Source organism: Xenopus laevis, chromosome 2L, assembly GCF_017654675.1.
Source record: "Xenopus laevis strain J_2021 chromosome 2L, Xenopus_laevis_v10.1, whole genome shotgun sequence".
In the NCBI taxonomy this organism is placed as follows: Eukaryota; Metazoa; Chordata; class Amphibia; order Anura; family Pipidae; genus Xenopus; species Xenopus laevis.
In genome coordinates this window covers 86,539,798-86,566,014 of record NC_054373.1, presented here as the reverse complement: position 1 = coordinate 86,566,014, position 26,217 = coordinate 86,539,798, and the positions used below count along the sequence as shown (strand labels likewise).

Below are 26,217 nucleotides of genomic sequence, written 5' to 3'. Positions count from 1 at the left end.
GCACCTGGGCAGGGACCCATAGCAACCCAATTACCGATTAGCATTTTTCAACCAGCTGCAGGTAGAACATTGAAAGCAAAAATGTGATTGGTTGCCATGGGTTTCTGCCCAGATGCAATGTGTATTGTATGCAGAAAAACCATAGATTGTGTCAGAAATGTTTCCATTTGTTGTCCGTCATTTGCATCTCAGTACCATCCTATTAGTCCTTTGTCCTTACACATTTTCTTTGTCAATTGTTTTTTGCAATTTTTTTTGGTGTTTACCTTTTTCAGTCATTGTTTACCCATCTTCCTTTCCCCTCTTTTTATGTTTTCATGCTCTTAACATAATGTCATCCTTATACACATTGTGTATGTTGTACTTTTTCTGTCTTGTTTACATTTCTGTCACTTCTATCTTTATTTCCAGCCAAATTTTCACTTTTGGTATCTGTCTACTTTTCTTTTTAGGACCTGGAAAAGACACAGGACGAGATCATCAGACACCATGCTAGCATCCGTGAGTTGAAGAAGAGTTTCATGGAGTCTGTGCCAGCACCCCGGCCCAGCGAATGGGACAAACGACTTTCTACCCACTCCCCTTTCCGTACTCTCAGCTTTAATGGCCAGGTCCAGACTGGGACAGATGGGGTAAGACTTAAAATGTGATTTGATGCATCTTGTATAGATTTACCTGGGTTCTGCAAAAGATGCTATATTTAACCTATATAAAACCTAGACAAGAAGGTAATGACCCAACAGTTTTCATTTAAAACCACAAAGTAGGCTAGAAATGCTACACATTATGTTTTGGAGATCTGTACTAGCCCAAGGCAACCACAGCCCATTACAGTGAATCAAAAATGGCCCCAGTTTTTCTGCTGTCTCACTGCACATGTTCTGTGCTGCTGTCAGTTACCTGAGCTTAGGGACCAACACACAATATACATTATATATAATTCATATTCTCATTACATGGCAGCTCAGAAACCAGGACAGTTAGCATCAGAATGTAATAATCAGCCCTGTAGCACCAACTTCTATTACAGACAAATCTCATTTTCTGCTTTCTGATTTACGACCACCATTAAAATTAACTTCTCAACAGCTGCCCAAAGCCCACTGAGCATGTGTTTGTCACTCCTAACAAACAAAAAGATTGTGAGCTTGTGTGACAAATTTGAAGGGCTGGATCATAATCAGTATAGAGATGCTGAACCTTTTGGTTGGTGCATATACTTTATATAAAACTAGCCATATTTGTTTTTAGGGTTTAGTTCTTTAAAGCACAGGCCCAATATGCTCTGGATATTAAAACTGCATTACGGTAAAATGTTTTATAATTAATGTGGTTCTTTCTCAAGCTGTTTAGGAAGGAAATGTATTGTTTTTATGGTCAGTTTAAGTTATAGTGTAAATATTTGAAATGATTTTTTGCAGAGTCCTAAAGGGAATGATTCTTTAGGAAAGAATTGTTTTTACAAGTGCCCATTTCTCTTTACCTTTTAGAGTATCAGTAATGCACACTGTGGGTAGAGGCCATGTATTTCAGCCTTTGTCCAGTAAGTGTTGTGAGGATGCTACTTGCTATTACTGCTATATTGAGGGGTATTACGTTTTAGCTATTTTAATATGACTCGCCAACAAACAAAAATTGGCCACTTATTGCAATACATATTACACTGGCTAATTAAGTTACCTTATCATTGATTTGGCCTGCTTACAGTGATTTTCATTTGATTTACTCTGATCTTCAACAAAATATTGAATCAGTTTTTTAATACATTTTGGCCTGGGTACTTGTGATATGTCAGCTAACTGGCCCACAGCATTGGAGGGCACTGTTTACAAGTAACAAGTAACTTTACGTAAGTTTGAAATTCTGATGTACTGCATTTTGTTTGATATATCACATTTTGAAACAGTGCTGATTTGGTTTCTACCCTTGGTTTTGTTATATTGAATTTGTGTGACTGAGTTTGTCATACTAAGCTTGTGTGGAGAGAATGGACTGTGTTAATTTTGTCCTTTTTTGTTTGTTACCCTGGCTAATTGTATTGAATTGCTAGGATAAGCAAGATTTTCTCTCCGTAATTAACATTTTTCTAGATTTATGATTTATTATACCCTGGTGCGGCAAAAAGTCGAATCCGAAAATCCGGCATCTCGGACCTGTTGAGGTCCTGTATAAGCCAAAGGGAGAGGCACCTATCTCATTTTGAAGTTTTCATGGTCTCCGCTGGGTTTAGCCCGAAAATTAGGCGATTTGGGGTTTCACTCGACTTTTTCCGTAATAATAAGCTAAAATCGAGTGTGGGAGTTTGGTCGTGTTTTTTTTATAATAAAATATAAGATTAATTCAGTGCTTGTGCAAAAACATTTTTCAAGAACAAGAAAAGCCTGGCACCTAAGATGCCACCTTGGGTTCAAGGTGCTTAAAGGGTTAGTATGCCATCTTGTTCAATATGAGTGCAATTAATACATTTGTGCTCAGCATATTTTTTTCCTATTGTTCTAAGTACAAATCTCACTGAGGCAACTTTGGGCGACTATTGAAAACGCATCGCCGTGTGTGCATTAGCACTATGGGGAGATAGTCGCTCAAAAGACGAGGCGATTAGTCGCCAGGCAACAAAATCTCCCCGAATCTCCTCGTGTGGACTAGCCCGTAGTCCTTAAAGCTTTCAAAGGAGTGAACTTTGAGAGGCAGAGGATATGAACGCTGGCATGGATATGAACGCTGGCAGAAGAATGCTTGTTTTATAAAAAAAACGGCACTGAATTTCTATATAAACCTTTATTTTTTTTAACTATACATCCCTTGTAACAGTATATTCATGTATATATGTCATGTTAATGGTTTGGCTGAAGTGGACCATAGCTACTGTTTTTGCAGAGGTAGTTACCTTTATTTCTAGTTTCTTTTGCTTTCAGCTATATGTATGCCTCTGTGTGCTATAGCATTATAAACCATAACATTTTCTCACTGCAATCATGTTTAATATATGAAGAATCTGAAAAAGTTATTCTAAAATGGTGGAGTTCACTTAAATTGTTTTGTTTGTTTTAATCTATCCCAGATAAGACAAGCTGTTGTCTTACCAACTGAACGGAAAGTTTACGGTTCAGAGGTAAAGCTGATATCATGCTCTGGCCGCACATTTACCCCTTCCTCCGCAATCACTTTGACCCCAGCCATTCCTGTTTTCTAACCCTGAAACCAAAGCTTACGTTGGTGTTTCTTTTCTGTTTTGGCTCGCAAGCTCTCATTTCACCCGTGGGAGTTTACTGCACTGAGCCTCGCATGGAGCATAAGGCGGCGCAACAGTTTATGTAGGGGCTGAGCTTTTTATCGGAAGAACTATTTACGACTTTTATTTGTGGCACCCATCTACCCGCTGAAAAAAATGTTGCATGCTCCTGGGGTTGAACACCTTTTAGATGTTGGACTTACACCTATTGTGTTGTGCAGTATTTGCACAGTGATGTGTTGCAGTGTTTAAATGTTTTGCCCCTGGTATGAACTCGATTTAATGATAGGAATTCTGTTCGTATCACTTCTGCTGATGTGGTTTTTTTTTTTTAAATACCCTCCCAATCTCACCCTAGGTCAGTCACCATGGGCAAAGGGCAGGGTGGCTCTGTAATAGACTGGAATACAAATGTAAACTGTATTCCAGCCAACTAGAAAATTGTGCCATTTTCAGCCTATTGTGACTGATACATGCAGAGATTATGGCAAGTATGTCGGTAGGAATGTTTCTGTATCATTTAAAGGACCAGTAACACCAGGAAATAAAAATGCCTTTAATGCATTTTACTAAAGATCGTCTAAAATATAGCCTTACACATTAATGCCAATTGTAATATATTTGCAAGTCAGCAGCATTTCAACATCACAGAAAACTGATTTTTTACCCTTTGATAGGTGTAATAATGTTTACTTTGTCTACCCCTTCCAAAAAATGTCTATTAATCATAACATTTAACAATAAGACCCTATGGTTTTCTTATGCTGACTTACAATATTTGTTATCTAGGGTTTCAAGGAAAATCAAATGCTAGATGGAAGAATGGCTGCATTAAACAAATATAACAGTGAGACACAGCAATTGCCCTCCGGATCTTACATAAAATATCTAAAAGTGTGATCAATCACTTTATTAAAAATAAATAAATGTGTTAGTTATAGTTAAAGTACTGTTGAAGCAATGGCCTACACTCACTGTATATAAAAGCACCTGTTAAAAACTATAGTCAAAAGTTTTTTTTAACACACATAGTTTGTATGTTTTTTAGAGCAGTTTAAGTACTTATCGATGCTCAAAGCAATTATCAATTCTCAAATATTCAACATCACCTAAACATGGATAGATATGCAAATAATAGTCTATCTCAGAGCTAGATAATATACTGTAATTTAGACTAGTGCTTACTGTGTGCAGATATGCCTTAAATACGTTTTAGGATTGTGCCACCTTTGGAATATATGGAGATATAGATGTGGGCATCAATAATCTGCACTCCACATATGTAACTTGTATAACAATGCATTTCAATATCAATAATAAATATACTATGTGCAGTATCATAAAAGCATCATATAATGGGAACAGCCATAGTAGAACAGTCTCACTAAATGGAGGCTTCACACTGATGGCACTTTCTGGTAAAATCCAGGTCCCACTGCATCACATTGAGTTACATTGAGTAGGAGAAACAACAGCCTGCCAGAAAGCAGTTCCATCCTAAAATGCTGGCTCTTTCTGAAAGCACATGACTAGGCAAAAAGACCTGAGATGGATGACTACACACCAATATTACTACTAAAAATGCTTTTGTTGGTTCAGGAATGACATTTTATATTGTAGAGTGAATTATTTGCAAACATTATAATTTAGAAATAAAAACTGTCATAAAAATCAAATAGAGATCACTGACCCCATCTAAAAAGTTAATAAAAAGTAATTCAGTAAATTTGTAGCATTACAGAGCATTTCTTAACTTTCTATTCAGCCCTTCTCCTGTTCATATTTCAGACTTGTATTCAAATCAATGCATGGTTGCTAGGGTAATTTGGACCCTATCAACCATAACAAAAAAATAAAACCAATTACAAATTGTCTCAAAATATCACTCTCTAAATATCGAGTTATGTACTTAGCGAAAGTTAATTTAAAGGTGAACAACCCCAAGCAAAACGTACATACGATGTTGGTGTGTCTTCATTTTCTTTTGTTTAGGCTGAAAGTACAAAGGGTGTTCCTCTACTATCTGAGACATGTCCCATGTGCTTTCAGCCTCAGACATCAGGTAAATGATGGCTAAACACTTACTGGAATTTCTGCTTTTGAAGGAAATCGTTTACAGTTATCTGGGATATGAACTTCTTGGTTTTACTGGCCCTTTAAACATATGATTTCTAAATCATAAAACAATGTAACACATCTTTTATTTACCACTACTGCAAATAAGCCATTCTTTAGATAAGAATCCTTTGAGTTTGTAACACAGGTGGTCCTGTACAGCATCTAAAGGTATACCCGTAATTGCTTACCCTGGATTGATCGTAGCATCTGCCAGACATCCCTGTCAACGGCGAGCTTTTTAGGAGATGGGTTATCAGCCCACTTGACTTCACTTCCAACTTAGCCCGGTGACAACACATCTTCTGCAGCTCTAGGGGGATCAACTGAGTTCTCTCTGCTTGCAATGCTGAATTTAACTATGCCCTGTTCTCTTTTTTTGTTTTGTTTTTTTCTGTCTTCATTTTCTCCTTCACTCTGTTTATATGTCTGCCTCCATTTAATTTTTACATTCTGACCCCAATCCTGTATTTTAATTTTTTTTTCTTTATTTGGGGGGCTTTTCAGTCAGTCACCTGTTCACCTGTTCACTTAGGGTTGTGCAAAGAATCATCTCAAAGCCCCAAAATTTATAAAAATACAGTAGTTCCTATAAAACAGCTGAGGGCTCGATTTTTCTTGTCTTAAAATGCCTTTTGCGGCCAGCATAAACATCTGTGGTGTGGCAAGATTTGACACAGAGATTTTATCATTATGCTTATAGGTGGATTTAAAGATATACATTTGCCACTGCAAATGAAATGCTTTTTGAAGCAGAAGCTGTAACTAGTTTGTCTTCATATTTGGAGCCCCATCGATTCATGAGCCATGGAGGATACAGGTTGCACCACAGACTGAAAGATCAGATCTGACCCATTGTAGCTTTAAACTGAAGCAGAATAACTTCATTTCGGTAGAGGATGGTGCAATGTGATTTGCACACATTCATTGATTTCAAGTGAACTCCTGCCCAGTAACAACTTTAAGCTGCTAGCACTGCTCATATGTCTCGCTGCCAAAACGTTAGGCTTGAGCCTCTATGTGCGTTAGTTTTATTCCCCTGAACCAGCTTCCTGTGTCTACCAAAGCACTTTGCTATGACATATTATTTTAATGCTTTTATCAATACCTTAGTGAGCAAACTCCATATTCTGGTTTTCTTGTTAACAGTGATGAAGTGCACAAACATTTTTTTCAGTTTCAATTGCACAAACAGTTTTTAAAACTTTGTACACACCAGTGCCATGAATGCTAAGCATCACTGCCAAAAACATCAAATAAATATCTCATTAGAACATTGAGGTTTTACTCCTTAAGTACTAACTGCCATCAATACTTTTTTTTTATCATTGAAATTAGACATGTTGAACATATCAATGAGAGATTGATCGCTAAAATTTGTCATAAATATTTTCCAGCTCTTACGTTTCTGGGAATTCCCTAGCTACTTAGAAGTCTTAAAGGAGATTGATTGAGATTGATTTTCTTCATACTTTGCATATACCTAAGAAATACATTTAACTTTCTTCCCCTTACTCCATCTGTTTTTTTTGTTTTTTTTTTTCTTCTCTTGTGTTTTTGTTTTGTTTTTTCACCTGTCTCTTTCTCTTCTGCCACCCCTCTGTGGGTAGACTCAGGAGGAGCCTTCAGTGCAGGGCGAAGACTCTGAAAAGCCACTGGGGACAGACCGACGGGGTCTCCTCCCGAAAGTCTCCATCCCAATGCCTGAGGAAAAATCCACAGAGAAGTGCCGTCTGCACCCACTCCTTCTTCCTAACCCACAAATTCCATTTCTTATGTCCTTTTTCCTCTTCCTAGCGGTGACACTTTGGTGGCTGGTGTTTTTGTGAGCGCTCATCTGTTGGTTTGTCCTTTCCCTCTGTAATATTCTCTTTTTCAAGCGTAACACTGCATTTCCACTTCCCACACTAATCATAAGTGTACGATATAGGCCTTTTACTTCTAGCTGGCTACAGATAGGTTTCATTATTTTCTCTGAGGCAGGTGGTCTTTTATGCCCCTATAAAACAATCTTATTTTTAGCCACCTACAAGTACTGTATGTTCTGATGATCACCCTGTATGACATAGGTCTTAGTTAGGAAATGCTTAGTCTTACATTATACTCTTTTTGGTATTGCATATCCACTGACACGTTGGGCCTTCCCCTAAGCACTGTGGGATTGGAGTATTTAACCACTGCACTGCTGTAGTGATTTACCGGATTTACATAGCGGGATCCCTTAGGCCCACTACCTTTCGTCACCCCTGTCCCCTCCCCTTCAATTGTGCACATGCACAAATTTTCCTCATCAGGTCTGGAGCACTGCGGATTGGCGCATGGGAAATTTAAAAAACGATTGTATCTCATGATCAGCCCCAGGTGTGATGGGCTTCATGCCGCCCCATGAATTCCTGCTGCCATAAGCCTGGGCCTTGGTGGCCTTTCCACAAATCCGGGCCTGTCCGCCATGACTGAAATTGGTCTCTCTGTCTTAAAGGAAAACTTTACCCCCAAAATGAATATATAAGCAACAGATTTATATCTTTATAAAATCTGTTTATATCTTTATAAAACAGTTTATATCATATTAAGTGGCATATTAAAGAATCTTGAAACTGGAATATATATTTAAGTAAATCTTGCCTTTTTGCATCTTTTGCCTTGAGCCACCATTTTGTGATGATCTGTGTGCTGCCTCAGAGATCACCTGACCAGAAATACTACAACTATAACTGTAACAGGAAGAAGTGTGGAAGCATAAGACAGAACTCTGTCTTTTTATTTGGCTCATGTGACCGAACATGTATAGTTTGTTTGGTATGTTTGTGAGTACAGTGAATCCTACAATCCCAAGGGACGGCCCTTATTTTTAAAATGGCAATTTTCTATTTATGATTACCCAATGACACGTACTACTAGAAAAGTATATTGTTATGAAAATGGTTTATTTACATGAAGCAAGGTTTTACATATGAGCTGTTTTATGCAATATCTTTTTATAGAAACCTACATTGTTTGGTGGTATAGTTTTCCTTTAAATGCTCAAGCAAGCGCTGAGTTTCCTATTTTTATATTTTGTCTTTCTGTCGTTTTTTTTTTTTTATCCATTATTATTGGATGCAGCTGCCAATTTATTGTTCACTGAATGCAAAGTTGTTGTTCTATGCCCCAGCATCAAATGTGTAGAAATCACAGAGAAGTGGAATGTCACTTCCACAGTACACTGCCTTTCTTAAAAGGTTTTCAATAATGGACTGTTACAAAGACTCTCAGTGGCCTTATGCTTTTAGGGACAAATATGTTCCTTAATAATATTATAATTGCTCTGAATATTTGTAAAAATGTTCCTGAACTGTTCCATAGTGGCCTTTTTATCTGTATACCCGTACCCTGTTTGACTGAACCAAGAATCCTTCTTGTTAATCTGAGCATGGTGGGCAGCTCTATATTTAGCCCTTTACCTTTGTAAACATAAAGAAGGACAAGCTATTTAAAGACACAACACGTCGACATATTGTGAAGTTGAGCTCTAAAGATGCACCTCACTGCAAACCTTTAAGTAGTGCTGCAAATCCTTCTTCTTCTTTCTGTACAAGTGAAAGGAAGCATACGATTGCCTGTCGAGTCTGTTCCTAGACCTACATGCGTACCTTTACAAAAATCTCTCATGACTTTTTTTAATCTGACCTGACATTGCAGCTCTGGGGCTCCAAAAAAGCAAAGACTGTGAGACATTCCATATGTAAACCTTGCCATTCCAGATTTTCTCTATCAACTGCATATCTTAATACACTTCACTAAATGACTAAATCACTAATGTGTAAACAGATCAGAAGATAGAAGAAATAATCTATTTCATTTATGGAAAATAATATCAATAAATGCCATTTATTGACCTGGTCTTGTTACAGTATCTTTTTTTTATATTCAAATGTAACAATTCTCAGATAACCAGTAATATTTTTTTAAACTACATGTCATTTTTATCCGGTATATGTAAAAAAAAAAACATTCTGTTAAAACACTCAAAATAGTGTAATCACTCAAAAATGCATTTACATGCATATTTGAGCAATTATGCAATTTTAGTGTTTTAACAGAGACAATTCTCAGTAATGTTTATGGCAGGATAATGTCTGGCGTTTTGTGTCGTGAAAAAACACTAAGTGACAAATAGCATTGTGTGTCATTGCCCTAAAGTAAAACATTTTCATTGCATTATTTTCACTGTTTTTCTGTCTAGTATCTCTCTCTTTTAGCAAAATCACCTCTTCCCAGTAAAGGCCTCTTCTAGTCATATTCCAGTCTCTTATTCAAATCAGTGCATGATTGCTAGTATTCTGCCTCCAGTAAATTGTAGGAATGGATGAACTTACATTTGACAGTAGCTTACTCACAAGAACACAGCATCAGATGAGCTTTAATTCCTTGGCTTTAATTGTAGAATTGTTGCAAGCAATTGTAATCCAAAAAGAAAACTGTATCCTCGAGGTAAAAACAGAATACCTTCTCACCCTAAGCTGAACAGGTATGAATGGCTGCCACTGTGAAGGGAAATAACGGCTGCCCTATGATCACATGACTCCCTTGAATCAGTGGTAGTGAGGTATTGGCTAGCAAATTTAAAGCTAGAGGCTCTGAATGAAGTAACTAAGTAACAGTAATATAATTGGGCTATCAAAATATATATAAAGAGCTATAAAAGCCCAATGGGCGGCACACTCCCCGCTTGGTATCTGTAGATACCACTATTATTTAAAAATTATATATCTAATTAAACTTTTAGATATATCAACATAAATATGTATGTACATCTAAGAACCAATAAAACAAACAATAGTTCAATTCTGCATCTTCCACAGGAGCCTGAAAGAGAAAAAAAAGAGAGAACACGCAACAACAATCCATAAAGGGAATACTTGATAAACAGTCACTATCCCTTGTCATTCATGCCTTCTTTGATATTCCCATGAGTTGACCTTGAGTTGTCCTTATTGGGCAGCAAAAGTATTACTTCTGTGATAGGTCTGGTGAAAGTCTTTGCCGTTCCGTTTTTAACAGTCTTTACTTCAACCTTGCGTACCTTTTTATCATCACTGGGAAATACATTGTTTATTAGTCCCATTGGCCATTCATTGCGATGACTTTGCTCGTCTTTTAGAAGAACTAGATCTCCTATATTTAAATTTGGTTGGTCTTTCTGCCATTTCCTGCGGTCTTGTAAAGTAGAGAGGTATTCCTTCCTCCATCTGTTCCAAAAATAATCGGCAAGATGCTGAACACTTTTCCATTGTTTTCTGTAAAGATTGTCAAAGATCTTTTTCATAAAATTCACAAAATGTTCTCTCATCTCTGGATTTTTCTTCAGGGAACGTTGTAGTGAAACAAATCTCAAGAGTGCTTGTTCTCGATTGTTTGGCAACCTTTGTCTTGGGACACGGAATGGTAGAGGAGCTACCCAGCTGTTAGAATCATCTCTAAAGAATTCTTTGTCCATTATCTTAATAAACTCTTTATCTTCGATAGATGGAGCTGGTTTGTTGTCATCCACTGTAACTTGGAATATTGTGTTTTCAAGCTGGTCATCGAAATACGTTGAGGACATTAACCGTTCCTGAGTGAAGAGGGATGACTCAAAGCCAGTTTTAGGTTTTTCCTTCACATAATAATGATCTTTACATGGCTTGAAAAAAGAAGTGCGACCATTCTCTAGCACGTTAGTCTTCCATGTACTGATTCTATCTGGTGGGTGTACCTTACTAATGCACACTTTTCCAACTATCACCCATCCAAGATCGAGTCTCTGGGCATAAGGGGCATTTCCAGGACCATTGCAATACTGACGAACCTTGTGGACCCGCAAGATGTCTCTGCCCAGAAGAAGTAGTATGTTTGCATTTTTGTCTACTGCTGGTATCTGGTCAGCTATGTGCATCAGGTGGGGATGAAGACTTGCAGCTTCACGTGTTGGAATCTCATCTCTATTGTTTGGTAATTGATTACACTCTATCAAAGTTGGCAGTGGTAACTTCAAAGTGTTGTAAAGTGATGCTATTATGAAGCCATTTGCTCTTCTTCCGATTGATTCTGTTACACCAGCACATGTTCCAAGTGTGTAGGGTTCAGTGTTCCCATTAATATTGAACAGTTCAAAGAATTCAGATCTAGCTAGTGATCGATTGCTTTGATCATCCAAGATAGCGTACATTCTCACAGTTTTCTCAGGATGCCCTTTAGGATGCACATTAACAAGACATATTTTGGCACATGACTTGCTATGAAGGCGATCTCCACAAACTTGTGTGCATGTAGAAGAAACCATGGGAGATGTAGTGGTTAACACTGCGTCCTCCCCGCCATTCTCTGCTGCAGGGGTTATCTGTTGCCCAGACGAAGGACTGAGAGGCTCTGGATGAAGGGCAGAAACATGCTTAATACTTTCACACTCTGAACATTTGATGACAGCCTTACACTCTTTAGCAAAGTGTTCTGTTGATGCACAGCACCTGTAGCAAATGCCATATTTTTGAAGAAGCTCTTTGCGTTCCTTGAGGGTTTTGTCCCTGAATCCTCTACACTTCTTAAGAGCATGAGGTTTTTTATGAAGAGGACATTGTCTGTCTGGATTCTCAACCTTTTCTCTTTGAATAACATCTGTTTTCTGAACAAATACTGGCCCAGTTTTCTCTTTGTACCTGGAATCTGGCTTCTGTGACTTAGAAGAAGGAGACGTAGGTACTCTTGAGTCAGTGTATATGAAGCTTGGGTCATTCTTGGCTCTGGCTATATCCTTGATGAACTTACAGAAGTAAGAGAAAGGTGGAAAGGAGACATGGTGCTCCTGTTTGTATTTTGAACCTAAAAATGTCCACTTATCTTGAAGGTTGAAAGGCAGTTTCTCAACCACTGGATTAACTCCATGTGCAGTATCAAGATAACTGAGGCCTGGTAAGCAAGGGTCTTCTTTAGCAAGTTGTAATTCCTGAAGAAGATAACTCAGTTCTTGAAATTTAAGATTTTCCCTGTTGGAGATTTTTGGGAAATCCTGTATTCTCTTGAACAGGGCATTTTCTATAACTTCTGAGCTGCCATATGTCTGCTCTAAAATTTCCCAAGCAGCACTGAGGGCTGCTGTAGAATTGTGCACATGCACTCTTCTGATCTGAACAACATGTTTAGAAGACTCTGAGCCTAACCATTTTACCAGTAGGTCAAGTTCTTCTTTTGCAGAGATTCCCAAATCCTCTATTGTTGTTTTGAAAGTTGACTTCCAAGATCTGTAGTTTTCAGGATAATCATCAAAGTTTGTAAGACCAGAGCTTATAAGCTCACGTCGGATCATATACTTGGCAAATTCAGACATCTCTGACCTTTCCGTCTTAATGATCTGAGGAGCGTGTTCTAGCCTGGTATCTGTATTTGTTACACTTGAGGTTGCAGGAATGTATGGAGGTGCAAAGGTGTTCAGTCCTGGAGGAGGTTCAATGAGTGTTGTTCTCGCTTGTCTCTGCGAGGGAGCCATATCACTTAGAAGTGTTTGTCCCAGGGAAAAGGCCTTTGTGTCATGCGGTGTATCCAAACTTGTGATGCCAACCTGTTGTAGTGCACCCATCTGTAGCTGCATGGATTGAGCACTGTAGAGGCTTCTAGCATTAATATTTGTATCCGCAGTAATTTGACCTTTGTTACTGGACAAAATGTATGCTTCTTGTTGGGACTGCTCCTGAACTTTATGTGTAAATTCATGCTCCTCTGAGGCATTGTCTACTGCTTGCCTACTGCTGAGACTTGCAAGATAGTCTCTAGTACGCTTCAGTGGGTCCTCTGAGGCAAGTGAAGCAGCAATACTTATTGGTTCCTCCCCACTTTGTCCTTTTACAGCCTCCTCATACACCCTCAGCCTTGCTAAAGCTGCAGCCTCATCTCTTTCTGCTTGCATTTGTGTTTGAGAAGCTTTAAGCATAGCCTCTTTTACAGAGAACTTTGATAATAATTTTGCTACTTCCGCATCTGCACGTGCTTTAATAAGCCTGTCACTGACTGTGGAATGGTGTGAATAGGCGGATCTGGAAGATTTAGAGGACCTGGATGTGTGTTTTGAAGATACACTCCTATGTGATCTAACTTCATGTAAATCCGCAATCCTATGTTCAATCTTCATTATTACCTCAAGAACAGTGTTACACCGTTGCTCTTTAATGAGATAAATTCTATTCTTCTCCTCAGATAAACCTTTAATACCTGATCTGTTTAAAAATGCAAGATATCTCTCAGACAGTGTTTGAAAACAGTCAAAGGCATTTCTTAAACGTTTTAGAACATCATTCAGCTCACTGGAATTATCAGAATTGGCATTAAAAAGTGACATACAATGAACATTCTTCTTCCAAATATCATCCAGCTTCCCTAAAATAAGATCTTTTTCGGTCTCATAGTTTTCTATCACCTTTTGGGAAGGTTTGGTTGCACGCTTTGGCATAACAGACATTTGATTTAATTCTTTTGCAGATGCCATTTCTTGAATATTTGCATTACTTGAACATTCAAATCCTTGTAAAGACATTATATATATTTGACAGAAAGCTGGGTGTGATGAAAATTATTACCACCTTGCAGGCAAAAAGAGTCCAGTATAAGTTTGTAACTTGATCCTCTCAATAAGAGCAAATAAACTGTAATCCTTAAGCTTTGAAAAGTCAAAACAATATAAACTTCTATAGATAATGAAATCCACGGATTTATGACAAGTAGAGAAATTATATCTGTCTCTGAAGATATTGTAGGGATGAAAAGATCCAGTTAACCACAGTTCAGTTTAGCAAGATTAAATAGCAGGCTGGCAACAGCTGACAACAGACACAGGCATTTGATTTTTAACAGTCCCACGTTAGCAAAGCATAAGCAGACTTAAGCAATTCTTGATTCAATCCTGTGAGCAGGCTTGTTGTATAACAAGAAACAAGTCTCAATCTTGCTATCTTTACTAGTACAGGGTGCAAGCCTTTGTCTTCACTAGCAAAGGGTGCAAGGTTCTGTTTTTACTATTCTGCCTCCAGTAAATTGTAGGAATGGATGAACTTACATTTGACAGTAGCTTACTCACAAGAACACAGCATCAGATGAGCTTTAATTCCTTGGCTTTAATTGTAGAATTGTTGCAAGCAATTGTAATCCAAAAAGAAAACTGTATCCTCGAGGTAAAAACAGAATACCTTCTCACCCTAAGCTGAACAGGTATGAATGGCTGCCACTGTGAAGGGAAATAACGGCTGCCCTATGATCACATGACTCCCTTGAATCAGTGGTAGTGAGGTATTGGCTAGCAAATTTAAAGCTAGAGGCTCTGAATGAAGTAACTAAGTAACAGTAATATAATTGGGCTATCAAAATATATATAAAGAGCTATAAAAGCCCAATGGGCGGCACAGCTAGTGTTATTTGGATCCTAGCAGCCAGATTTGCTGAAATTGCAAACTGGAGAGCTGCTGAATAAAAAGCCAAATAACTCAAACCACAAAAAAAACAAATTAAAACCAATTGCAACTTGTCTCAGAACTCTCTACATACTAAAAGTTAATCTAAAGATGAACAACCCCTTTAAAGCTCTGAAACATGAAAGAAACTGTAAAGACCAAATCAGAGAATATATGCATTTGGTGCATCTCTAAAGTAGTTTTTTTTGTCCTTTGCAATCAATCGTATGTAGAGAGCATATACTATACAAGCAAGGGTAGCACCTTCTATCTATTGGATATAATACAGAAAAACAAAGTAGTGGTGTGCAGGGGTCAAGAAACAGTAAGTCAGAACCAAAGGGAGAGAGAGAATGACCCATGTAGTTGCACCACCGTGGCCCACAAAGTATGCCAGAGGTTCCTACCATATCAGCGTAGTTAAAGCTTAACTTTTAATAATTTAAAATTTAAAAGTGTGAACAGAAATTAGCAACAATAAAATAATATCAGGAGAGAAAGCTAAATTGACTTGAGGTCACTAGCTCATGGACGGAATGAAGAGGATTCAATTAATAGATAATATGGTGGGAACCTCTGCCATACATTGTGGGGTGGTGCAACTACATGGGTCATTATCTCTATCCCTTTGGGTTTGACTGTATGTAGAGAACATTTGTCTCCATTGATTGAAATACAGATATGAAGAAAATGAATGTTTTGCTGGTATAAGCAGAGCTGACACAGTTCTTGGACTTAGATGTATGTACAACCAAGACAAACAACATGGAAATTACCACTGAGGCATAAATGTAAACCATGTGTAAAAGTTCCCAGCATAGAGTTTCTAGGGACACAAAATTTCAAACAGTTACATGTAGCACTGCCCCCCCACAGCTATGGATTCATTGTATAATTACTAGAAAATATTTTATTACTTGTGGATTGGTTTTCTCGTTTTTACTGTGAATTTGCCTTGCATATTTCTTTGTGACAATATTATTTGTAATACACGTATGGGTCCATTATCCGGAAACCTGTTATCCAGAAAATTTTAAATTACAGGAAGGCTCTCTCCCATAGACTCCATTGTATCCAAATAATCTAAATTTTTAATAATGATTTGCTTTGACCTTGTTAGTATTCCAACTAATAATAAAACACCTGGACAAACATAGTGCATATGGGGGTTAGTATCTCTTATTACATACCGGTAACCCCATTACAGTTTTTTTTTTTGTAATAGTTTATAAATTTTGCCAGTAAGTGGTGGTGATCAAATAGCTCTGTCTGTGAAATGCTTCAGTATCCAGAAACACTGTAAGCTTTCACCATTATACAGAACATGAGCAGGTATTTTAAAAACCAACATTAATAAGAAGGCAGTTGTTTGTTGTGTGCAGCACAAAATGTCCGCTCTTAAAAAGTCGACTTTGATGCAAGCAGTTCGCATATAGAATGTATGTGTGTCCAGAGGACTGTGTTGTACAAACCCGCCAGTAAGCACATGTAAGTTGTATCCTTTTTGTGTGTGTAAATCATGCTACTAAACTTTACCAACCCTCTGTCAGTCTCATGTTCAGGTGGCTGATGTGAGAATCAGATTTCCACACTCTTCCACACCTGTATTCAACAGTCCATTTTTTAGGTCTACAGCTTTCCCTAGAAGCCAAAGATGTATGCTTTGGCTATACGGTAACGAGTGCATGCAGTATGCAAATTTTTTTTTTTTTTTAAATTTAAAAACTTCCATCTCCAAATCTCTGCAGCCTCCACTAGTGAAAACACAGACCGTCACCATCTCCAATGCAACAAACGGTGAAAAGGGAGAGATTCCAACTAAGGAGGTTCCCTTGGTACACACTGAGACCAAAACAATCACATACGAAGCAGCCAGAGTAAGTACTGCTTGAACAGATCCTAGACTATTTGCTGTATATCCTAGTGAAAACCTTTGCCATGGTATATTTTCCTTCGTATTTCTCAAAAATCCGTTTTAGTGGAAAAAGAAACCTGTAGTGAAGTTGATGATTTGCAGGCCCACTACATATCCGAATATTCCTTGCATATATTTTTATTCAGCTACACTACAATCACATTGTAAACATTAGATGTGATTTGTTGTTCTAAACAAAGTGCCCATATGTATGTTTTTATCTCTTTTCAGTCTGATGATGTTAACACTGACCAGGAACCTGGCATTCTACTAACCGCTCATACAATCACTTCTGAGACCACAAGTAGTACCACCACCACCCAGATCACAAAGGTGAGAGATGTTGTAAAATACATGGGGATGCATAAAATCCAGAAAAAAAAAATAGATAATAATTCAGAGATTTCTGGATATTGGGTTTCCAGATAAGCGATCTATACCTGTATACCTGATCTATACCTGTCTATCCCTATGGCTCACATGAAGCACTCTACTTACACCCAAACATTCTAGGATACATCAGCCAGTGATATCCAACTGTAGTACTGTTAACCCCCATATTTATTAATAGGCAGAAAGTTTACCCAGGTGCAGTAACCCAGAGCACACTATAAGATTCGTTGCTATAGGTGACTAAACCTGTAGCAAACTTTTGGCTGGAGCAAAGACTCCCCAGTAGACTTATGCAGTATTCATTTAGCCCCTGTCAGGCCATAGTTGCTGAAATATCTGTATTGCACTTGTGCCGATGGGCCGGGCTGTTTCACATGCTTTAACTGAGCATTTTTAGGCTACTTTAAAACACACAAGCTGGCTGCTCATCAAACAGCTCAATGTGCCATTGCCCTTTGGAAAATTTGTATATACAGGTTTTCCCTCATTTTACATTTTTTTTGCTCTTCTGCTGTGAAATATGGGTAGTCCTGTTATAAAAACCTTTTTATAATATGCATACATTTGTTTGTTTTTACCTTTTAGACTGTAAAAGGTGGCATCTCAGAGACACGCATAGAGAAAAGGATAGTCATCACAGGAGATGGAGACCTTGATCATGACCAGGTAGGGAGGCAACCTAACAACTGCCTTTGGGGAGCCAAATGTTAGGTACCCCCAAGTGATTGTATTTGTTTACCTGAAACCCTGGGCCAGTGCTCCTATCAGCAGAGCACCATGGAGCGATCCTCTTCCAGCGTCCTCTTTCTTTAAATTTTCCAGGGCAGACGCATGCGCAGTTGAACGAAATAGCCAATGTTTTAGTTAAAGTTCAGCTTTTCATTCTACTGCGCATGGGCAGCCGAGCAAAGAAAGAGGAAGACGGACGTGGGTCGCTCCGTGGTGCTCACTGGAAGAAGCCCGGGCCGGTGCAGTTTTCAGATTCCTTGATGTGATGGGCAAAACTGGCCCTGTCTTTGGTTGCAATGTAGTACAAATATGAGTGTCTTTTAAAAATAAATCAGGCAGGCAGTTAGGTAGAATCATGAAACTGTTTGTTTTGCTTTATGGCTATGACTCACCAGATTGTATCATACTTTGCTTTGTTGATACATAGTCCATTTTTCTCAGTTTTTCTTAAAGGGCACCTTTAATAATTTCCCCCACAAAAGGTGGAGGCTAATGGGGTAATAGGTTTATTTTTTTTTTAATTGGCAGCATCACTGCTAGGACACTTGCACCGGGTGCATTAACGCCCAATTTCAACAGCTGAGCAGTTACGTTCAGTTCATGATCTCAATTGTCATTGTTCATCGTGTGAGATGCACATCATGGGGCCGATTTATTTATGGTCAAAACTGTCAAATTCGACTAGAGAGTTATTCAAAGTTGATTCGAGTCTTTTAAAAAATTCTCATTCAATTTTTGAAATTGATCATACTCTGGCCCTTTAAGAACTTGAATTAGACTATTCGCCACCTATAACCTGCTGAATTGATGTTTAAGTCAATGGAATAGGTCCAGGGATCCATTTTGAGTTGTTTGCAGCCTTCCTGACATTTGAGAAAAAAACTCTAATCAAGTTTTTTAATTTGAATTTGATTCACACTTTCGGGTTGATTCTTTTCATCGAAGTTTTAAAACTTAAATTTTATTAATACATTTTGATTCAATTTCGAGTTCACACAAATTCGAAATTTCGACCTTCGATAAATGTGCCTCCCCATGTTTCTGTAATCTAATGACTGAAATGCCCTATTTTTAGCAAAATTGGCCCTGATTCATTCACAGGGCAACTCTCATTGGTGTTACTTGTCTTTTTTCTTCAGGTCTTAGTTCAAGCTATTAAAGAAGCAAAGGAGCAGCACCCAGACATGTCTGTTACCAAGGTTGTTGTTCATCAAGAGACAGAAATAGCTGAAGAATACCAGGAGGTATTTTAGTTTCTAATTTAACCTTCACTTTATTTACTTAAAATGACACCCAAAGAGGTTAGAACAGAATAGTTCTTGAAACTTACCATAATTACTATAATATTTTGCTAATTGTAATCATTAGAAAGCTTACAAAAAATGTAAGGAAGAAAGTTTGACTCTGCAAAATAATATTGAAAATTAGTACAGGTATGGGATCTGTTACTTGGAAACCCGTTATCCAGAAAGTTCCGAATTACGGAAAGGCTTTCATAGACTCCATTATAATCAAATAATCCAATTTTTTTTTAATTATTTCCTTTTTCTCTGTAATAATAAAACAGTACCTCGTACTTGATCCAAACTAAGATATAATTAATCCTTATTGGAAACAAAACCAGCCTATTGGGCTTATTTAATGTTTACATGATTTACTAGTAGACTTAAGGTATGAAGATCCGAATTACGGAAAGACCCGTTATCTGGAAAGCCCCAGGTCCCTAGCATTGTGGATAATCAGTCCCATACCTGTAATTGCAAAAACAAGCAAGATATCCGTACACAAAGAAAGTTGCTAGGGGACCAACTCCATTGTGTTTATTGTGTAAAGAGTTCAAACAATTGTGCATTACAATTGTACTTAAAGGGATCGTATACACTTTAAAGTGGACCCGTCACCCAGACATAAAAATCTGTATTATAAAAGTCCTTCTTAAATTAAATATGAAATCCAATTTCTTTTTTTCATTAAAGCATTCATAGCTGTTGTAAACTCATTTAAAAATATCAGCTGTCAATCAAATATTGCCTACCCCACCTCTATGCCTAGGCATAGAGGCGGGGCAAGCAATTACTTTCACTTTCCATTCAGCACTTCCTAGATGTCACCGCTCTCCCTACATTCCCCCAGCTCTCTTAACCATTTAATTGTGTAACCAGTGCATGGGGATGGACTTTGTGTCCCTGTCCCCTGGTGCACAAACAAGATTCTGTGATGATACAAGGCTTGCCTTAATAACAGTGTCCACAAAATGGCTCCTTCCTGGTTGCTATAATTATGAATTCCCAGACTGAAGGAAACAATATTCAAATAATTTATACAGTGTAATTAAAGTTCATTTTGCTTGACTAACATGATAAAATAGGATTTGGATCATTTTGTTTGGGTGATGGGTCCCCTTTAAAGGAGAAGGAAAGCTACGGAGGCATTTTATTGCCAATAGATTAGCTGCAATAGTGCAAGCTAGAATGCTATATTTATTCTGTAGAATGTTTTACTATACCTGAGTAAAAAGCTCTAGAAACTGTTTGTTTAGGATAGGAGCTGCATTATTATTGTGGTGTGACATTACTTCCTGCCTGAGTCTCTCCCTGCTCTGGGCTCAGATTACAGTAGAGAAGGGAGGGGGAGGGGAAGAGGAGCAAACTGAGCATGCTCTTGCCCAGGGCAATGAGGTTTAAGTTGAAGGCAGGAAGTCTGATACAGAAGCCCATGTGTACACAATAGAAGGAAAGAAATGCTGTGTTTCTTTTGACAGGGGACTCAGAGCAGCATTACTTTGGGGGTTTACTGGTATATTTAGATGGACCTTTTTGATAAGGCTTACTAAGTTTTAACTTTTCCTTCTCCTTTAATATAACTAAAATAAACAGGGCTTGAAAATGTATTTCACCTTTTGTAATGAAATAAATCCACACATTTACTTAGAAAGCATTATAGGATTGTTGCTTTGTGTCTTTTCCTTTATTTCTTCTCCAAAAATAGTTTGTTTAAATTAAGATCATGAACTCTGTGGAAAGGAGAGGAGTATTTTGCACAGGGGGTTATCTGTGACTGTAAATTTAGCTGCCTAAAAGTAAAAAAGATGTAAAAAAAAGAAAAATGGAGTGCCCGTAACAACACAAACCATAGACCACAATAAAACAATAACCACAAAGTATCACTCATGATTTTATCTTAAATTTCTGTTGTCTTACATAATAGCCTTACAGCCTAGCATAATCCATTTTACTAAACTGGACCTAAGGGCATATACACACAGACACAAGTTTTGTGGGGTTGGGGTGTGTTTTTAAATTCCCTAAACACATATAAATATGTGCAATACAAAGAAAATGGAAAACCTTGTAGGGGTTTCTTAATTAGTTGTGTTTTTCTAAATGCAACATGCAAGATTCTGTAGCATTAGCTGCACATTTAGACTAATAATGAAAAGCATCTTATTTCCATTAACAGAGTATTGTACATTTGCATTATGTGCGTTTTTGTATGTGATTACAAGTACCCTTTGAGGTTGGCTTTTTTTAGAGACTAACCGATCGATATAAAAATAATTCTTTGCAAAATATTGTTTGTGTAAAGATTTGCAAAACAATTAGAGACATTTTATCCATGCAATCTCTTCATACCTAGCACCCAACTCGGCTATCACAGAACAGAAACTCATATCCTTGTCTCCACAGGCCACGGAAGCCTTTAAATTCCTAATAGATGCCTTCACTTCTGTTCCCATCCTTAAACACCCAGTACATCATATGCAATGTACTAAAAAAAGGCATTAACTCAAGGAATGTAAACATCATTTTGCCTGTTTATTGGTCCCTTGGCAAGGCCTCACTTGGAGTATGCACTGCAGTTTTGGGCTTCCATCATTGGGGCAAATTTACTAAAGGGTGAAGTGGCATCAATTCGCTAGCGTTACAACCCACAGGGACACGGACAATTTACCTAGTGAAAGAGACAACAACATTGCTCTGGCGAATGGACATTGCTTTGCAAATTCATTAAAATGCATTAAAATGCAGATTTTACTGAACGTTACCTCTTTCGCCAGCTCAGACCAGGCGAAGTGCACTGGAGTGCATAGATCTTCCTCAATCTTCTGTTACTTACATCATATTCTGTGAGTGGAAAAAGCCTCAAAGTTCAAAAAACACTGGTGACTTTTCCTTTTTTCAGAATGATAGCCTGCAAAAGTCCTTAAAAATTTTAACTAATTCTAACATATGGAACATTAATTACCGTATACAGTGGGCTTATGTGTCGGGCATTATAACAACTCTATTGTCTTTATTAAGGTTTCCTTGAGATGTGGAATTAACAGTGGAATTGTAATGTATTTGCTGCAACATATAACATAAAGACATCCATTAATTTAAATTTCCCACCATATGCAAATTAACCTGAGCCCAAGATCTCTAGCGAATTTTCACTAGGCAGAAATTAACTCTAGTGTGTCTTCGCTTTGAAATGCACAAAGTACCGCTAGCAAAAAGTCACCAGCGTTTGGCGCTCAGTAGGAAACTCTGCATGTTAGCTAATTGCAGTTGTCTGAGCAAATTTTCGCCTGGCGAAGTGTTGCGCTGGGTCCAAAGTGGATGCTGTCAAATTTTTGCCGGTTAGTAAATCTGCCCCCTTAAGAGGAATATAACTGAGCTGCAGTGCAGAGACGTGCAACTAAACTGGTTAGAGGGACGGAAGACTTAAATGAAGAGGGTAGACTGTCAAGATTGGGGTTGTTTTCTCTGGAAAAAAGGCGCTTGCGAGGGGACATGATTACACTTTACAAGTACATTAGAGGACATTATAGACAAATAGCAGGGGACCTTTTTACCCATAAAGTGGATCACCGTACCAGAGGCCACCCCTTTAGACTAGAAGAAAAGAACTTTCATTTGAAGCAACGTAGAGGGTTCTTCACAGTCAGGACAGTGAGGTTGTGGAATGCACTGCCGCGTGATGTTGTGATGGCTGATTCAGTTAATGCCTTTAAGAATGGCTTGGATGATTTTTTGGACAGACATAATATCAAAGGCTATTGTGATACTAAAATCTACAATTAATATAGATATTGGTATATATAGTTTTAGTGGGTGTGTGTAGGTATGTGAACTGGGTTTCATTTGGAGGGGTCGTACTTTGTTTTTTTTAACCGAACTATGTAACTAACTAACTATATAACTATGCAATACTTCATTGTGTGGAAAAAAATCACTGTTAACGTTGCCCATAACAACCAATCAGATGTTTACTTTTGTTTTCTAACTTGTAGGTGGCTGTAGAAATCGAATTACTGATTGGTTGCTATTGCGATTGTTTTCCGCTTACTTGGGGGCCTGCATTAGCTACAGGCTACCGAAGCCTTTATTCCCAAAAAATGGAAGTTAGTTGATGCCTCCCCCTCCCCCATTGGCACAGGAGCTAATGAATTATATTAAAACAGGAAAATGAAGGAACACATACCCACCACTACAGGGTAAAAGGTCTCCCTGACTAGAATATTTACAAAAAGACATGAGCACCAATGTGGCACACATGCATTTTTGTCCATTAGCCTAAAAATGCCAGAGCAAATAAAGCACCGTCCCTTCTATGTAGTGCCAGAAATGTGATCCTTCTGTCACTGTCCTTGTTTTGTTAAATCTGGGCAGGTAACACAAATTCGAATGTCTGATGTCATAAATAACTATCATATGCCAAATAAATGTATTCTTATATTACTGATCTCTTATATGAAAAAATATGTTAGTATATATATATATATATATATATATATATATATATATATATATATATATATATATATATATATATATATATATATATATATATATATATGCATCTACTGGAGTTTATTGTCGTCGTCCCCTTTTGTACCCTCTCCACATTTTTTGTTAAATTGGCAAAAACTCTAAGTATAAAAAATAAAATCAAGTGCATCAAAGTCACTCACGTTTATTTGCCCTGCCAGGAAGTAACACTTCTGCACAACATTTTAACAAGAACATGTTGCTTTTGCTGACCTTTTTACTTACCCTTTAGCCCTAATCTCATTTGCCCCCCGGCTACAGGACACTTACAGTATGTTTGTTTCTTTGCAGGCGGCACAGACTTTTAACAGGACACATTAAAGACTTTCCAGAAAACCAGCAGTTCCCTGAAGTATCCTCCCTCACCCCTGGGACATTGTCAGCAGCCACTGGAATTTTCTCTCTCTGTTTTCACCTCAACCACAACAATCCACATTTCTGTGTTTGATCAAAGACTGTCTCCCCCTCGAACATGGAATTTACAATGTGACGCCACAACTGTAAACTCCTTCAAAAACTAATGTTGAAATGAAATGGCTTCCCATATCAGAATGAATTCTTCTAAAGGATTGTATTTTTTCATCCTCACGTATGGATTGGGAATAACAAAGATAAAGGGCAGCTTTACTAGTTTATCACTGTTCCGCTCACTTTATGAGTTCAGCCAATGAGAGCGCACACAATCCATTTGTGGTTCCTCGCGAGTCTCTGTTTATTTACCATTGCCATGTCACTATTTCAGTGGATGTGACCGTGCTGGCGTTAGAACAAAATTTACTGAAACACAAGCTGAGCCTGAGTGTTTGCGCAGTTTGGAATATTTACATATTTTCTCAAGCACTGACTGAGCCAAAACATATTTAAGTACTTTTTCATGTTTTAATAAGTGTGTGCTTTGTGTTCTGTTTGAACTGACGTGGTTCCATTTCTTTTATAGGATGTACTTTCTGGCTTTTAATTCTGTGCAGCCCCATGTTGTCTCTGCCACTTCTGTGGTCAATTACACGGAGAGAAACACACACTTTATACCCTACCACCAACCCACATACGTCACATACATCTGTGAATTGAGATGAGGGGAAATATTTTCTGTAGCTGTAGATTTTCTTTAGAAAAGCATCGTCCATCCCATGTTGTTGATGAAGTGATAAAACAATGGCACCCAGTTGTGCAGATAGACAACTTTTCTTTTTCCTTTGTTCTCTTTGTGTTTCCCATTTGCCCTGTGTCTCTTCCCTGGGGGGGGGGACACCTACTTTAATACAATTCTTCTTTTACTTGTGTTCCAGGGGTGGGGACTTCCATGGGGGACTTCCATCCCATGTTGTTGATGAAGTGATAAAACAATGGCACCCAGTTGTGCAGATAGACAACTTTTCTTTTTCCTTTGTTCTCTTTGTGTTTCCCATTTGCCCTGTGTCTCTTCCCTGGGGGGGGGGGGACACCTACTTTAATACAATTCTTCTTTTACTTGTGTTCCAGGGGTGGGGACTTCTATATTTAAACTGAAAAAAATGAGTGAAAATTGCTTTTTCTAACCATTTTCTTAATATATTTACAATAATAGAAACCAATTCACAAAAATTCCCCCCAAAAAAACCCTCATGATGTATTATTTTCTACTTTTAAATAATGAAGGATATTTGTAAATGTGGTTTTAATCCCATTTTTATATATCTAAATGAATTGTGATAGGTTGTATTTTAGCATATTTTAATGGCTTTAAAGATGTGAAGAAGTAAAAACCATCGTTTTGTTGCAAGTTTACACTTCAAAATGAATATTTGTAGCTTTGGAAATGTGGTTTTCTTTTTCAATACAATTTTGGTGAATCAAATGTGAACATGCTCTGTTTTTATTTTTTTTAATGTAAAAAGCCAAAATTAAAGGTGGCGTCGAATTACCATTAAATAAGTACCGGAACATAATGAATGGAAATCCAATTTGAAGTAACTTGACAGGTTGCATTAAGCAATGGTAGAATATTCACCCCTATGATTGCATAAGGTCTGATATGGGAGCAGTTTGGGTGTTGGAGTTACTGAAAAATGTGATTTACAGAGGCATCCTAATTAAAATAGTACTTATGAATTTTCACAGCTGACACTCTGGCTGCTGCAATACAAGCACCCGATGTGTGTATTATGTGCCATTAGACACCCTAACAGAACGGAGACACTAGAAATCCATATATTTTGGTAAAGTACACATTCTAACAAATCCAAAATGGGTAACTAAATGTTTCTACGGCAAACTGCAGTAGGAAGTGTATGCCCCAGCAAAACAGTAGATTCTAAGTGTCTGCTGCTCTTTTGGGTCCCTGGGCAATCACACCCCAGGGGTCACTTGTTCTCCACTTCTGCTCATTGCTTAGGGGCTGGTGGATGAGCGAGTGGCTTTTAAAGCCGCTGCTTTACATGAAACAAAATATGAAAACATCAAGAAAAAAACCTATTTCATTAGGGGGAGGGGGTGGTGTGAGTGTTTTTTACAGACACTTGACTTCAAATTGTATGATATTATTCACTTTTAAACATGGTGCTGGGGTACATTAAATATAGTAGA

At 37.8% G+C, this 26,217-nt stretch overlaps 1 protein-coding gene across 18 annotated transcripts in view; it reads left to right on the top strand.

Moving 5' to 3' along the window:
- The window catches only part of epb41.L (erythrocyte membrane protein band 4.1 L homeolog), a 119,083-nt gene extending 94,204 nt beyond the window's left edge, over positions 1-24,879 (top strand). For 16 of the 18 annotated variants that reach the window (XM_041580884.1, XM_041580897.1, XM_041580896.1 and 13 more), the window contains 6 exons: positions 453-632; positions 16,551-16,679; positions 16,949-17,050; positions 17,696-17,776; positions 18,979-19,083; positions 23,944-24,879. In XM_041580884.1, coding sequence (XP_041436818.1) covers positions 453-632; positions 16,551-16,679; positions 16,949-17,050; positions 17,696-17,776; positions 18,979-19,083; positions 23,944-23,973 — 627 coding nt within the window. In that variant the 3' untranslated portion in view covers positions 23,974-24,879. 18 annotated transcript variants of the gene reach the window in all.
- The last annotated feature ends 1,338 nt before the right edge of the window (positions 24,880-26,217 follow it).